This window comes from Phyllostomus hastatus, unplaced genomic scaffold (genome assembly GCF_019186645.2).
Source record: "Phyllostomus hastatus isolate PE091 unplaced genomic scaffold, TTU_PhHast_1.1 phas_contig_41, whole genome shotgun sequence".
Classification (NCBI taxonomy): domain Eukaryota; kingdom Metazoa; phylum Chordata; class Mammalia; order Chiroptera; family Phyllostomidae; genus Phyllostomus; species Phyllostomus hastatus.
The window spans coordinates 8449915-8465898 of NW_025333876.1; the positions used below are offsets into that span (position 1 = coordinate 8449915).

General features: G+C 41.5%; 1 protein-coding gene across 7 annotated transcripts in view; it reads left to right on the forward strand.

Annotated features, from left to right (window-relative positions):
* IFT88 (intraflagellar transport 88) overlaps nt 1-15984 on the forward strand; it is a 193911-nt gene that overhangs the window by 153456 nt on the left and 24471 nt on the right. For all 7 annotated transcript variants that reach the window (XM_045844893.1, XM_045844899.1, XM_045844898.1 and 4 more), the window contains one exon: nt 11857-11923. In XM_045844893.1, the coding sequence (XP_045700849.1) occupies nt 11857-11923 (67 nt within the window). The remainder of the gene's footprint in view (nt 1-11856; nt 11924-15984) is intronic.

A 15984-nucleotide genomic window follows, 5' to 3' on the forward strand; every position in this document is an offset into this window, starting at 1 on the left:
TCCTGGTGTTTTATCTTTTATGCTTTGCTTATAAATACAAAGTGAAGGGGGAAAATTAGTGGAAAAGAAAGTCCTTAGGAAGAAGAAGAGGCTTAAGGAGAAAGAATTCTCTTGTATCCGAGAGCCAGCTTCTCCACTAATTGCTGCATGCTGTTTCAGTTTGTCCTTTCAGGTTGTGAGCCCACAGGCAAGGCACTCTTTCCTGCCTCTTGGAACATAAAGAAGTACTCTTAGTTATGAAACAAGATAGAATAAATAAGCTCCTTTTCTAAATTTGAACTTAAAATTTCTTGTTACTTTTTCTGTTTCTCATTTAGAATCTGTCACAGTATAAAGACTTAACATTTTTCCTATGTAAGTAGAATCTATGCATAAAATCATTGTTAAATGCCTGAATAATATATCTTGCTTTTTAAAAACATTTCCACATTGTTAGACAGTCACATGTCTTTTTCATAGTTGGGAACTTTCTACGTCTAATTTGGAGGTGCTTCTTGCCGAAGCTCTATTGGCCTCTGTGATTAGATGTAGGAGAGCTCTTATGCGTTGCTGACTTGAGCCATTAGTGAAACAGCCACATAATGGAAATCAGGGATAGCGCAGGTAATCACCCAGCCTTTCTTTACCTGGAGCTGCTTAAAGAACCCAACCGATGCCCAGCCTCTATCTCTTTCTCTCCTCTGGAGGGCTGATAATGGGAGCAGTTTGGCAGCAGGAAGAAATAGCAGTAAATAGCCTGCTAACCTCTTGAATGATGTCAACCAACTTCATGATTCTGGTGACAGGTTTCCCTTTAATTTCACTTTACTACTACATCTGCTTAACTAGACATTAATAATGACAGCCAACATTTACAGGTTCCATAAATAAGTCCAGCACTATTCTAAGCAATTTACATGCATCAACTAATGTGATCGTCTAAATAACCTTTTGATGTTGGATATAGTGTGATTATTACTACTTTTTACAGGTGAGAAAACTGAGTCCCACAGTGGCTAAATAACTTTCTGCAGATCACCAACTATTAGGGACAGACCTGGGATTTAAATCCTGACTCCTAACACTGCCTCACACCTTAGGAAGAGGAGAGAAAGAGAGTGATGCAAGTCATCATTTTCAGTTGTATACAGCCCTTACTTATTATGCATCCAGCAAAGTTGGTGACTCATACCATGAACTAGATTAAAATGTACCTTGCCATCCACTCACCATAATGTGACTAGGAGTTAGGGTCTCAGAAGGGTGCTATTCAGGTGTGGTCTGTAGACCACTCGTGCTTCAGAGACACCCAGGCACGTGTTAGAATTACAAACTCTTGGGTCCCAGCCCAGACCTACACAAACCCTATCCCAGAATTGCAGTCCCTGGGCATGGATCCAAGAATCTGTGTCTGTGTTTTTTAAACAGTTCTCCAGGTAATTTTTATAATAACTAAAGTCTGAGAATCACTAGTGTACAGTTTATGTTCCCAAAGGGCCATAATGATCAAATACCAGCTCAGGACGTGGAATTGGATTTGGGGGTGGGGAGAGGAGTAGACATAACATGAATCAGGCCATGGGGTTTTTTAAATTATTTTAAACTGGAAAAGGATTTTTGTAGACCTAAGAAAGAAAGATAAATTGATTGAGGTTTATGTAGGTCAGGATAATGTATCTCTCTGAGCCCCTAATGCCTTTTTTATGTTAAAGTCAGAAATTTGTTTATATAGAGTAACTTTCCAGAGAACCTCATTGTCTTTCTGGAACTATTATGAAAAACTAGACCATTCTCCCTTTTGTCCCATTCCCAGCAAGAAGGGATCACATTCCCAGCAAGAAGAAATTATGCATGTGTGTGTTCATTAGTGCCATTGCAAAGCAACCCCAGGTGGGGTGAGGAGGCGGGGGTGGGAGGGGTGCACCTGTAGCAGGCATCACTCCCTGTCTGGACACCGGGCCCAGAGCACTGCTGTGTTTTAAGAGATGTTTGTATTTCTGTCAAACTTGACTCAAACTTGACTCTTTGTCTGGAAAAGAGCAAAATGGGAAGAATAGGAAGTAAAGACAGTACAAATACTTTAAGTATGAAAAAGAGAAAAGCGTTAGCTAAAATTCCAAAAAGGATTAGAGAATGAGAGGAGACTATTATGAGGCAAAAGAAAATGGATAAATAATTTACAGAATATAGAAAGTTTTCATTGCTAGTCCAAAAATAGAAGTATATTAGTAATTCATGCATTCCATTTTAAAAATCAGTTTTCTGAATTTTCAAAGAATTCAAATTTCTGAATTTTCTGAAGTATTCTCCCCAAAGAAAACAGCAAACATTTCAAGAAGTGCTTTCTTTTGTCCAAATTGGCAAAATATCATGTGATATTCAAAACTAATATAAAATATAGTTAGTATTTATCTTCAAGTCTCCAGTTATTACCAAAAAAACAAATGAAAATATGTATACAATCTGTTTGAGCAGAAACCCCTTTGGTTACATGGTTATATTTCATAAAAGAAAATGAGATTCAGTAATAAGATTTTATAAAGGCACTGCTTTAATATTGACTTACAAAAGAAATACAACATATTAAAAAGTCCACATGATGAAAACTACAAGAATATCTTGCACATTTTATGCATTATTGCATTTACAAAGTCTAACAAAAATGTGAAAGAAAATATGTATCATTGATAATCAAATTCATGCGATCTGAGCGTTGATTACATTTTCCCAGATTCATAATCACTTACTTTGTAAAAGGCCATTGATGTCAGTGTCTTCATGTATTGCCTTGTGTTAAGTCTTCCTTCCTCTCCTCGGAAAACATTAATCGCAATGTGCTATGCTCTGTGGAGTGAAGAAACAGTTGTGCGTAGTAAGAGTTGGCCCCATGCTCAAGGTGCTCGTTATATGGGAGCATAAGGTGAACACCAGTTCCTCTGCCAGGGCCATGTGGTATGCGAGGAAAACAAGAGCTGTGGAAATAGAAGCAGAGGGGTTCAGCTTGGGAGGAGGACGCAGAGATCATTCCTGGAAGAGCTGGTGTTTGAAGCAGGTATGGAGATCTTTAGGAAGAAATGTGCTTAGAGGTCTGAGTGCAGGAAGTTACAGCCATGGCCGTGCATTCTTTGGATTTGAAGTCGCAAAGTAATGTCTCAGTTCTGTTTTCTCTTGAATTTGAACTCAGAGCCAATCTTCTTAAGAATCCTTAACCAGGAAACAGTAATTGCTTCTCATTCTGTTGGACAAAAATCCAAGACTTATGGAGTAAAAGCCAAGTGTGGTGGACAAGACTCTGTATCTCTCTCCGGGCTTTACCATTGACCAGCTCTGTGACTCAGAAGGAACATTTATCCTTCCCAACCTTATTCTCATTAACTGTAGAATTGGGAGCGTGTCCTTGGTGCTTCTCAAACTGTCTGTGGTATAGTTAACTTTTTGTCCAGTCTCACTGACATCACTAGCAAAATGATCACACACTTGGATATTGGAATGTCAAATCGACATGCAAGCTTGTCAACTCTCATCAAGTTCTGTGCTCACCTCATTGAGAGCAGGTGACAGCTTGTGGGCTGGCAGGTTTTCTGCCTCCACTCTGAGTAGTACTGTCCCAGGTGACGGATAAGCAGACATCAATGTTTAAGGATCTGGTTTTATTCCAATTCCAGCAGAGTTGCAGAGGACATGCATACATATAGTCATGTGCTCATCTTTCTCAGTGGCAATGCCTGCTTTTTAATTTGTCCCACTGACTTGTTCGTATCCATACTTTGCTCCTCTTTGTACTTCTCTCATTTTTCTTTCAAAATGGAAATGGAATCATATCTTTTCAGAATAGGAAAGCCATCTTTTTTCATATTATTAAAGAAATAAGTGTTTTTGAAAAAATCAGGTAGGCTACTTTTTTAAGTCATATTTTAATTCAAATAACAATATATAAAGGAAGAAGTGAACATCACCCATCCTAGCACTTTGAGATCACTGCCAGCATTTTGGTATGTGTCTTCCTGGGCATTTTACAAATATATACAAACATAGATCAATACATATATTTTTAAAATAGGACTTTTTTTTAACAAAAATACTGGCTTTAACCCCACAATTTCCTCCTCAAAATAACATAAACAGCTTTCTGTGTCAATAAGCACTTTTTTCCTCTGTCACTTCCTGATCTGTGTTCCATTATGTGGCTGCTTCTCTCACATTTTAGCTTTGCTGTGGTAAGAATCATTTTGTCGATTTTTATTTCAATGCTTTCTCTTTTATCTGTCAGCAGGCCATGCGTCACACTAGTCCAAAGTGAGTACGATTTCCCATGAACTCTATTAACTGTTAAAACTCTGAGGAGATGGAATGAGTAATTCTCCTATTTGAAATCTTCACATAACATGTGATGAGAGCATCTATGACTATATTTAACAAACATTTACTGTGCCTGGTTTGTGCTACAGTAAATATACCTGACACCTGAGGTGGGTCATGTATCAGGTGTATCACTGTGAGACAGGGTCCTTCAGGAGTCTGTGGTCTAGTGGCCAGAGAGCCACAGAAGGCAGTCTGCCCTGTGTGCCCTGGGCACAGCACTAGCCACCAGCACATTGACTGTGGAGGGTGGGGCTTCAGCTTCAGTTGCCCATTTACCTTGGTCCTATAAATACATTTTTATTGTTAGAGCTATATTATTTTCATAGTTTTTGTTCTTTCTCCAGATTATAAACTTCAGGCCCTGCAAAATCTGGGATCTACTCCACTGCCATTTTTCTCTTCTCCCAGTTGAAGAGCTACAGTGTTATCTACTTGATCTTTTTTTTTTTTTCATATCCCAGGCCCCCACTACATTAGTCTAACTTTGCCTCTTTCCATTCATGCAGCTAAAAATCACCCTCACTGAGATCAATCACCCCCATGTTGATAAACATTTGGACACTTTGCAATTTTCTCCCTGCCTGACTTAGCAGCTGCTCTGTGACTCTCCCCTCTCCTGGTTTTCTTAGTCCCTCGGGGCTCCCAGGCCTGCTCTGAAATACTCCAGTGCCTCATGGGCTGGGTCCAGGCACTAACACCTTGTGGCCTTGTAGGGGTGCCACTGAAGAGTCTGTGTCCCCAAAGGGCTTGCCTGGCATCTGCTGAGGAAGAAGTTAAATGAGGACAGAAACTATTGTGATCAAGACTCGATAGTGTGGATGGTGTGAGAGAAGAAATGTGAACTGAGTCTTGATACTCTATAGTTCTTTGAGCTTAGAACCTTATCAAACTAATTTTTGGTTTTTTTTCAGATTTATTTCTTTATTTACTTATTTATGTTTAAATATATTTTATTGATTATGCTATTACAGTTGTCCCATTACCCCCCTTCATTCCCCTCCACCCTGCACACACTCTCCCACCCATATTCCCCTCCTTTAGTTCATGTCCATGTGTCATAAGTTCTTTAGCTTCTACATTTCCCATACTGTTCTTGCCCTCCCCCTGTCTATTTTCTACCTACCATCTATGCTACTTATTCTCCATACCTTTTCCCCCTCTTTCCTCCTCCCACTCCCCTGTTGCTAACCCTCCATGTGATCTCCATTTCTGTGGTTCTGTTCCTGTTCTAGTTGTTTGCTTAGTTTGTTTTTCTTTTTGTTTTTGTTTTAGGTATGGTTGTAATAATTGTGAGTTTGCTATCATTTTACCATACATGTTTTTATCTTCTTTTTCTTAGATAAGTCCCTTTAACATTTCATAAAATAAGGGCTTGGTGATGATGAACTCCTTTAACTTGACCTAATCTGAGAAGCACTTGATCTGCCCTTCCATGCTAAATGAAAGCTTTGCTGTATAGAGCAATCTGGGATGTAGGTTCTTGCCTTTCATGACTTAAAATACTTCTTTCCAGCCCCTTCTTGCCTGCAAGGTCTCTTTTGAGAAATCAGCTGACAGTCTGATGGGAACTCCTTTGTAGGTTACTGTCTCCTTATCTCTTGCTGCTTCTAGGATTCTCTCCTTCATTTTTACCTTGCCTAATGTAATTATGATGTGCCTTGTTGTGTTCCTCCTTGGGTCCAACTTTTTTGGAATTCTCTGAGCTTCCTGGATTCCTGGAAATCTATTTCCTTTGCCAGATGGGGGAAGTTCTCCTTTATTATTTGTTCAAATAACTTTTCCACTTGTTGCTCTTCCTCTTCCCCTCTGGTACCACTATAATTCAGATGTTGGAACATTTAAAGATGTCCTGGAGGTTCCTAAGCCTCTCCTTATTTTTTTTTTAATTCTTATTTCTTCATTCTTTTCTGGTTCTAAGTTTTTTTCTTATTTCTGGTCCACTCCATTGATGTGAGACCCAGCTTTCATTCCATCATTATTGGTTCCCTTTGCATTTTTTTTTCATTTCACATATTGTAGCCTTCATTTTTTTCATCTAATTTGTGACCAAAATCAACCAATTCTGTGAGCATCCTGATCACCAGTGCTTTGAACTGTGCATCTGATAGGTTGGCTATCTCTTGGTCACTTAAAAGTATTGGCTGTGGGGCTTTCAATTCTGTTTGAGCCTTCCTTTTTTTCCTTTGGTCTGGTTGCGCCTGTTACATATGAGGGGCGGAGCCTTAAGTGTTCACCAGGGCTGGGCACCCCAGTCGGTGGGTTGTGATGCTGTCTGTGGGGGCAGGGTCTGAGAGGGAACAGTGGCATTTGCTCTGCTCTCCATGGGAGCTCAGTCCCTTCTGCTGCTTCCCCGGAGCAAACTGGACCCCTCTGGTGCCAATTCCTGTGTGGGTGGGCTTGTGTACCTGGTGGGACTTTCCAACAGCGTCTTCTGTGAGGCTGGGAGTCTCTCCCTACGCCTAACCCCCACAGGTGTTTTCAATCAGTGCCCCAAGGCTCTGTTTCCCAGCGCTGGGATCCTGGGTTGCACGCAGTGCCGTGCTTCACAATCGCCACCTCGCTGGGTCTGTTGGTTGCCACTCCTCAGCCAGCGTCTGCCAGCTGCCACTTGCGAGCTCAGGGTCAGCCCGCTGCAGTCTTGTGTGCTTCGGATGCCTCACACACCCAGTCCCAATGCTCTCCGCGCCGGAACCCACGCCCGGCTACCTGACTCCATTCCTCCTACCTATTTTAACTTATTGGTTGTCCAACTTCCATACAGTTCAATTTTCTGTCAGTTCTGGTTGTTATTTTGTTTCTAAATTGTTGTCCCTATCTTGGTTGTGCGAGGAGGCACAGTGTGTCTACCTATGCCTCTATCTTGGCTGGAAGTTCCTCAAACTAATGTTTTTGACAAATGTTTGGTTATACATTTGAAATTGCTGTCTCTGTAACTTCCCCATGAGTTAATGGCTACTGCTGAAGTGGTTATTGGTACACAAGGTCCATTGTAGTGGAATTCATTGATTTTCAGTGGAAATAGATATTCATTCCATTGCAAGAGGATAAAAACCCACATTCTGTGCCCACTAGAGAGGGTAAAGGAAGATTGAAGCAAGACCTGAGCATGGGTGCGGGGTGCATGGGTGCTGGTGAGCACCTTGGGTGAGGCCCACTTAGGACACCAGGGCAGTCTCCTAGGGAGACGAGAGTGGAGCTAAGCCTCAGAGGGATGAGGGCAGTCAGATGGAGGGCCATTGCTGAAAGTGAGGCAGCCTTGTGGGGGCCATTTGAGGATCCTTGGCCAGAAGCGGGAGGTGCCTTGGAGGCCACCCTATGCTTAGGGACTTTTCTTCAGCATCCTGGGAGAGGAATAGAAAGTCATTGAAGAAACCAGGTTTTAGGTTCCTCTTCGCGAGTGAAGCAAAAAGACAAGAAGCCAGGCCAGGGACTGGGGAGTCCTGACATGGATGTATTCACAGGGGTGGGGTGAGCTGGAAGAAGAAGTGAGGACATGAAGAAAGTGATTAGGAAAAGATGGGTTAGAGCCAAAATGTTGGGCCCTTCTAGATAAGAGTGTCAATGTAAGAAACATTCAAACCTATGAGACCTTTTATGAGTTTATTTGAGCCAAATTGATAACAATTTCGGGAAGTAAAATCTCAACAGATTGAGAAAATGCTCCAGAAAATGGCACTTTTACCACTTATTTTATACATCAGTATGAAAGGACAAGACATAAGAGGGTTACATGAAAGCCATTGGTGATAGAATAGGGAGGTAGGAGAAGCAAGTCTCTAGGATTGGATAAAAAGTAAAACTAATTAAACACATTCTTTTTTACATAGGTGGATATAGGACAATTAACAGTTAACAATTAACAACAATGAGGGGATTTGTGGTCTCTGCTCTTGTGCAGTGGTTGTGGTCTGAGGGGGTCAGGAAAAAGGAAATGACTTTGATAATCCAAAGGTGTGTTATTGTAGCAAAAAGACAACAAACAGGCTTAGTTAAGGTAAAGACTGACTTTTGTCAGGGAAAAATACCATCCTGGGACTTGACTACCTGGGACCAACACGAACTGCCTTTAGTTAGAAAGTTTTAATTTCACACCATCCTATGTGGTTACTTTAGGTCTCTGAGTTTGTAAGTCCGCCGTGAAGGCCTCCCCTGGGCTTCCCCTGGGCTTCTTAGTGTGTGCCTGCCAACCCACCTTTTTGGGCCCACCACAGCAAGGAACAGAGCAAGGTACTCAAGTAAAGAAAGCAGTGGACACAGAAGGTGCTCCTTTCTACATTTGTTTGTCCCAAACTTAGGGTTACTTAAGTAGGACACAAAGTCTGTGTTCACACTTGATTAGAAGAAAAATGTCAAGCTATGTATACATTTGTCTTTATGAGCTTGATTATTTTGCATTGTCTTTTAGATATTTTGGAGATGCTTAATTGGACAGCTAAAAACCAAATTGTGAAATAAAATCTGATTGTAGATGTTTAAGTTTTTGTTTTGTTCATAATTTTTAGATTTCCTTTTTTTATAAAAGCAAGGGCACAGGTGAGGTTTCAAGAGAGGTTTCTTTCTTTTTTTTTAATGGGACAAAACTTCAGCATTTTTCCATATTTTAAAATCCTAAGTTTTAGGAGAATGTTTCATTTTATAGAAATAAGTCTTGAATTATTATTGAAGAGAATATTTTTCTTCTCAGCAGACCATAATATCAATAACCTCATCCATGAACTGGTAATTTATTAATACCTGGGGAGTTTTCAGTGTTGAGAGAATAAATAATTGTCCTTTGAAATAAATATAAAATTATATTTCTGTAATTAAAGATTTAAATAAGATATCAGCCTGTGTTAAAATTTTTTGACTCAAGGAGTCCCGGCCAAGATGAAGGCATAGGTAGAAACGCTTTGCTTCCCCGCACAACCAAAATAAGGATAACAACCAATTTTTTAAAAAAGAACACCCAGAACTGCCAGAAAATCATTTGCATGGAAGTCCAACAACCAAGGAGTTAAAGAAACATTCATCCAGAACATAGGAGGGGCAGAGACTGGCAGCTGGGGCAGAGAGGACATGCAGCCAAAGCTAGGCAGCAGGCCATGCAGGCAATCCCACATTCTCTCACAGACGAGCTGGGAGGAGCAACCAGGGAAGGAAGCAGGACAGACCGTGAAACCTAGGGTTTCAGTGCAGGGAAACTAAAGACTCAAAACCCCACACTGTAAAAAAATCTTTGGGGGTTATGGCAGCAGGAGAAACTCCTAGCCTCACAAGAGAGTTCGTTGGAGAGACCCACAGGGTTCTAGAATGTACACAAACCCACCCACCTACAATTCAGCACCTGAAAGGGCACAATCTGATTGGGGGGAACGAGGGAAATGGGATGAGAGTGGAGTAAATGGCATTGTTCCCTCTCTGACCCCTCCCTCACACACAGCGACACAACACAACAAAGAGGGTTGCCCTGCCTTGGCAAATACCTAAGGCTTCGCCCCTTACAACGTAACAGGTGCCTGGAGTCAAAGAAATATGGCCCAAATGAAAGAACAGACAAAACTCCAGAAACAGAACTAAGTGACGAGGAGATAGACAACCTGTCTGATGCAGAGTTAAAAACACTGGTAATCAAGGTGCTCACAGAATTGGTTGAGCTTTGGTCACAAAATGAAGGAAGAAGTGAAGGCTACACAAAATGAAATAAAGGAACATATACAGGGAACCAACAGTGAAAAGAAGGAAATGGATTCAAATCAATGATTTGGAGCAGAAGGAAAAAATAAACATTCAATGAGAACAGAATGAAGAAACAAGAATTCAAAAAAGGGAGGAGAGGCTTAGGAACCTTCAGGACAACTTTAAGCATCCCAACATCTGAATCATGGGATTGCTGGAAGGAGAAGAGGAAGGCAAGATATTGAAAACTTACTTGAAAAAAATAATGGAGGAAAATTTCCCCAATCTGGTGAAGGAAATAGACTTCCAGGAAATCCAGGAAGCCCAGAGAGTCCCAAAGAAGTTGGACCCAAGGAGGAGCACACCAAAAGGCACATCATAATTAAGTTACCCAAGATTAAAGATAAGGAGAGAATCTTAAAAACAGCAGAGAAAAGGAGACAGTTACCTACAAAGGAGTTTCCATTAGACTATCAGCTGATTTCTCAGAAGAAACCTTGCAGGAAAGAAGGAGCTGGAAAGAAGTATTCTAAGTCATGAAAGGCAAGGACCTATATCCAAGATTACTCTATCCAGCAAAGCTTTCATTTAGAATGGAAGGGCAGATAAAGTGCTTTCCAGATAAGGTCAAGTTAAAGGAGTTCATCATCACCAAGCCCTTATTATGTGAAATTTCAGAGGGTCTTATCTAAGAAAAAGAAGATGGATCAAAAGTATGAACAGTAAAATGACAACAGTCTCACAGTTATCAACAACTGAACCTAAAAAACAAAAATAAACTAAGCAAACAACTAAAACAAAAGCAGAATCACAGAAATGGAGATCACATGGAGGATTATCAGTGGGGAGGGGGTGGAGGAGAATGGGGGGAAAGGTACAGAAAATAAATAGTATAAATGGTAGGTATAAAATAGACAGGGGGAGGTTAAGAATAGTATAGGAAATGGAGAAGCCAAAGAACTTACGTGTATGACCCATGCGCATGAACTAAGGGGGAATGCTGGAAGGTGGAAGGGGCAGTGCAAGAGGAAGGGGATATAGGGGAGAAAAAATTGGGAAAACTGTAATCACATAATCAATAAAATATACTTTAAAATTTTTTATTCAATTGTACAGAAAATATGTATCAGAAGGTGTGTGTTTCTGTTCACTACACTGTATCTAAACAGTCTTGCAGTGTGACTAAGTTTTAGTGTTGAAACAAAAATTTTAACACTGAAGACAAACACATAACAATACAATGTAAAAGGAAACCTAAGGTATCGCAGCTTGGCAGTATTTCTTGTGTTTTAAGGGGGAGTTTGTGTCTAAGAAAGTATTCTGTTGAACAGATTAGGCATTTCTGAGATTTTAATAGTGCATTTATTGTAGAAGTTAAATTTTGAAAGCCTATTTGTCTTTTTTTCCCTGTAACAGTTTAGGTCCAATCATTGTAGAGTAGAACCAATACATGAAATAGCCTTTTTGTAGATTCTCTACCCTTCCACCCCACCCGCCTCTTAATGGCTCTGCTCAAACCTGAACTTCACATTAAGAGATTATATGGTTTTTAGGATGTTTGTATAAGCAGAGGTTACACTGCAGTTTGAAGTGTAAGCGCCATTTGAATGTATGACAAGGACTGGTCACTCAGAATGTTGGAAGGCAGGCTTTGAACCTCTGACTTACAAAACAATAGAGTTTTTATTTCTATAGAACCAACTCAGGTAATAATCAGTTTGATCCCAGCTTTCAGGAAATTGGAGAAGTAAGTCTCAAAGTCACGTAGTAATACTAATTAAAAAATCAGCATTTAGTTATATTCAACTTTGAAGGAATATCAGTTATTCTTTTAAACACATCTTCTTCTTGTTCCAGCGCATAAAGTCTGGCAGAGATGGCAGCGGAGGTTCCCGTAGCAAGAGAGAAAGTAGTGCTGGCAGTGGTGAGTGTTTTCTGTCATCTTGAAGTTCTGGATTAGTACATGGGCTTCTGCAAACATTTTCAAACAATCCAAAAGTGTCCTTTACCTGTTTGTTTGTGTGCTTGTTTGCTGTATGCACAGTAAAACCTCACTTATTCTAACTAATTTTGCAGGCAGGCAGTCTGATATGTAAATTGAGTATAAATATTAGCAATTTTAGTTCTTAACCATACTTGTTTCTGCTAATTACATAACAAATGAGTTCAAGCTGGATAAATTATTATAGATTTAATGAGGTTTTACTGTGTAAAATTTGTAAACTTACATTTTAAGGAAGTATCATGAGAAGTAAGATGGTCTTATAGAATACAGACAGTCCTGGGTCTTGAGCCTCACTTTCAGTGTAGAAAACAGTGCCCGTCTAGGACCTGAGGGACACGGTTCTCCTTCTGGTCTTGATCGTGACAACCATGTGCCTTTGGAGCAGTCCTAAATACTGGAGGATGTTGGCGATTTCTAAAGTTGTTTGCATCTCCAAAGTCCTTGACTTTGTAACCACCCATGACATCATCACCTAATAAGAAGGTTGGTTTGGCAAGTCTTCATTCCCTTTTTCCCATCAACAAAATCTACCTTCTTCCTCTACTTCAGGGGATAGTTGTAGTTAAATTTAGTAGAAATTTGGTAGTTTTAAGGAAACTATGAGAAAACTAAATGCCAAATGGAACAGATAAACACAGCTCCATTCTCTCACATCCGTACTTAGCAGGGTCGTGTATATGGGACCCAGCCTAGCTACATTCTGTCGTGCCTGTGATCTAGGAGTCAGGGCAAGCAAGATGGGAGTGACCCTTAGTTAGGCAGGCCTTTCATTAATCAACAACCTTTACTGGATGCGTCCTTGGTGCCCAACACTGTGTTTAGTGCCAAGGACACAGAGAAGAGTAAAATGGTGACCCCTATGCTCTAGAAAATTCAAATGTAGCTGGAAAGACACACAAGGTTCTGGTGCTGAGGGGGCTGCCACAACTGAGACAAGCATCTGTGTTTTTCAAGATTCAATGCTAACGACTACACCGGGGACAATGGCTGTTGATAGAAGTCAGAGATATGCTTCACCAAGTACGTTAGGCAGTTAGTCATTGGTGCCTCTAGTTCTAGCAAGACAGCCTGACCCTCCAAGGCTCAGTCCAGCATCTCCCCCGACCCTCCTAGTCCTGACTGAGTAACCCTTAGATCGCAGGAACTGTTACTCAAGAACCAGCCACCTCCTGTCTCATCAGACTACTGGTCATGCTGGACACCAGTGACCCCATACTGGCCCCCAGCCTTCAACTGTACCTCAGTTTTGCCACCACCTCACCCCTGCTCGTGCTTTACCATATGCCTTTGATTGTCTGGGGTTGGATGTAGCTGTACTCCAGGTCTGAGAAACGGGCCCCTGCAGTTGTCTGTAAGCCTGAGACGGCAATCTGGGCCCACAGCCCTTCTCCAAGCCTCAGGGGCAGGTGTGCTGTGGAATTTAGCATTTTTTTGGAGTTTAGAAAGGTAATACGGTGCATTAGCCATAGAGTGTGGAATTCCCAGGAGAGTACTTCATCATTGAATAAAATAATAATTTAGTGAAACAATGATATTTACATTTACAGTAAATAATGGCTAAAAATCACTTCAGGGCAAGTTAGGTTTGATGCCCAAGAAGTTTCCATACTGCCACCTAAACACATGGCTTTCAGATCTCTCTATTTGGAATTGTGGATGAGGGATCATGGACCTATATGTGCCCAGAATGCATTGACCATCCAAGAAGTCGGTGGACCAGCTAAAGAAGCCCTGGAAAGGTGCTGCTGCTGGTGCACCCTTCCTCTTAGGAAGCCGTTGTCCCTGATATGAGTTCTTTTGAAATTGAGTGTCCCACTAGAGAATAGTTGCTTTGAATAACCCCTAAGGAAGTATTCATTGTTTACTAAAATTCTGGGACCAGATTCATCCTCTAAGGATTCTACATTTCCTCTAAAAATTTTAAGTTCAGAGCCACCAACCAGTCCTTCCCTAAACAGCAACAGCCCTCCCTGGTACCTCATGAAATGTGTCCAGTGGTGACCCCGATATATTCATTTTGAAAATTTGCTTCAGGAACATCACGACCTCCTAATGGGATGCCAGGGCAGGCCCAGAACAGTTGAGTATGTTGAGGTTTAACCAGAGCCCCAAGAAGGTATCCCCAGGCTGACTCCAATGTCCTGCCTCTCAGATACACCAGAAAGGACAAGGTGCACCTCAGGGGCCACCAAGGTAACAGGTCCTCTGACATGAAGTGCTGTTCAGCCTTCCTAGGACACCCTTTCCCTAATACTTCTGGGACTGTGCTGCACCTCAGAGCAAAACAGTCTGGTTGGTGACGCCAAGGCTGACATGTAAGGAGAAGAGCTGCCTGATCTGACTCCATGTGCAGAGAGGCCTCTGTTAGGAAGTCATCTCCTGGTTCTGGGCTCCCTGCTGCTGCTTGCTCTTAGTAAGTTTTCTTCCCTTTGTTTAGTCCACTTCCATCCAGCACAAATAAGTCCTCTCTTACCCCAGGGCATTAGGGAGTAGAAACTGGTGTGGACAAATTTTTGCAATCCGGGTTTCATGTTCCCATGCTCTTGGCCCAAGTTGAAGGCACTAAATGGTTCCTTACCAGGTGACTTGCCTGCTTCCCTCACCCCCCATTTGCTTCTCTGTTCCTTATTTCTTCCCTTCATCCTGAAGCCCAAGGTGGAGGCCTTTTTGATGACAGGGATCATGTTTTCTGCCTCCTTTCTTCAGTTCTCAGCACAGGCCCAGGGTAAGGCTACCTCTGGCTTCAAAGTCCAAGTAAACCATGCTGTGGCCCCCACTTACTGCCTCCTCTCTTTCCCCTTGTGCCACCCAGCACCCCACAGCACACTGGATACACCCACACTCCACACCAGCACCAATCACTCTACAAGGCTGTCCCTTATCCACTTGTCATTCAGGAATTCCCAGGACAAATCTCTACATAAAGGGAGCCCCAATCTCACCCATCTCCCACCTCTAATCTATAAAACCTAGACATGTACAGTTCGAGCTTAACATGGAAATATTTGGCCCTTTGGCCTGGATAAGATGCACAGTTCAATTGGGAGAACTGTGTGAATCCAAATGATGCCAGCTATAAGCTAGTTTAAGTATAATAATGTAATTGCAATGCCTGCAACTTGATTTCTAGAGCATTGCCCAGGACAGAGGACCATGGGGAACTAAAATGCATCGTCATTATTTGTTTATATATTGTAAAATAGCTATTTCTGATATGCTCAAGGGCCCTTGGAAATTGTTCTGTTTTTGTGGATTAGGCTAGTCTCCTGGCAGCCTGATTTTTGCTGTTAATTTTCTCAGTAAACCTCAGCTTCTCCCCTCTTCAGTGGGAGCTTCTGAGTCAGTCAGTCAGTCTGTGATGGGCCAGGAATCTGCATTTCTGGCAAGGTCCCAGATGATGCTGCTGTCCCTGGGACCATGCTTTAATAACCACTGCTGTATCTTCAGTGAGATGATACAGAATTCAATGTGACAGAGTATCTCTAAATCACCAAATTTAAAATCACAGTGTTTGGTGGTCTGTTGATCCAACCTCAGCCTCTTGTCCTGGATCTGTCACAGCCAAGCTGGTGTGAGCATTACCCGCACAACCTACAGAGGGCTGCACTGGACTGGGTGTGCTCTGGTGCTGAATAAGTGTGGCTGTTATGATTATTATTTGATACAAATTGCACTGAAAGGTAGTACTGCCTGGTGTAGAATTTTGAATATCCATTCCAGGATTGTCAGCACATCAATTTGCTTTTAAATAGAATAAATGAAATGAAATGAATTTGTTTTAACTATTTGAAATAATGATGTATTTCCCTTTTAAATGCACAATTTGGGGTTAAGGTTTTAGCGGCTCAGTACCAAACATCACTCAGTTCAGAAGAAACGTTGAGTCAGCTCCTATAAGGAGAGCTGTGTCCCTGAAGTTTATAGTCTCAGTGGTGAGCATGTGCTCATCCCACACTGACAAATTGGACGAGAGCAGGGAC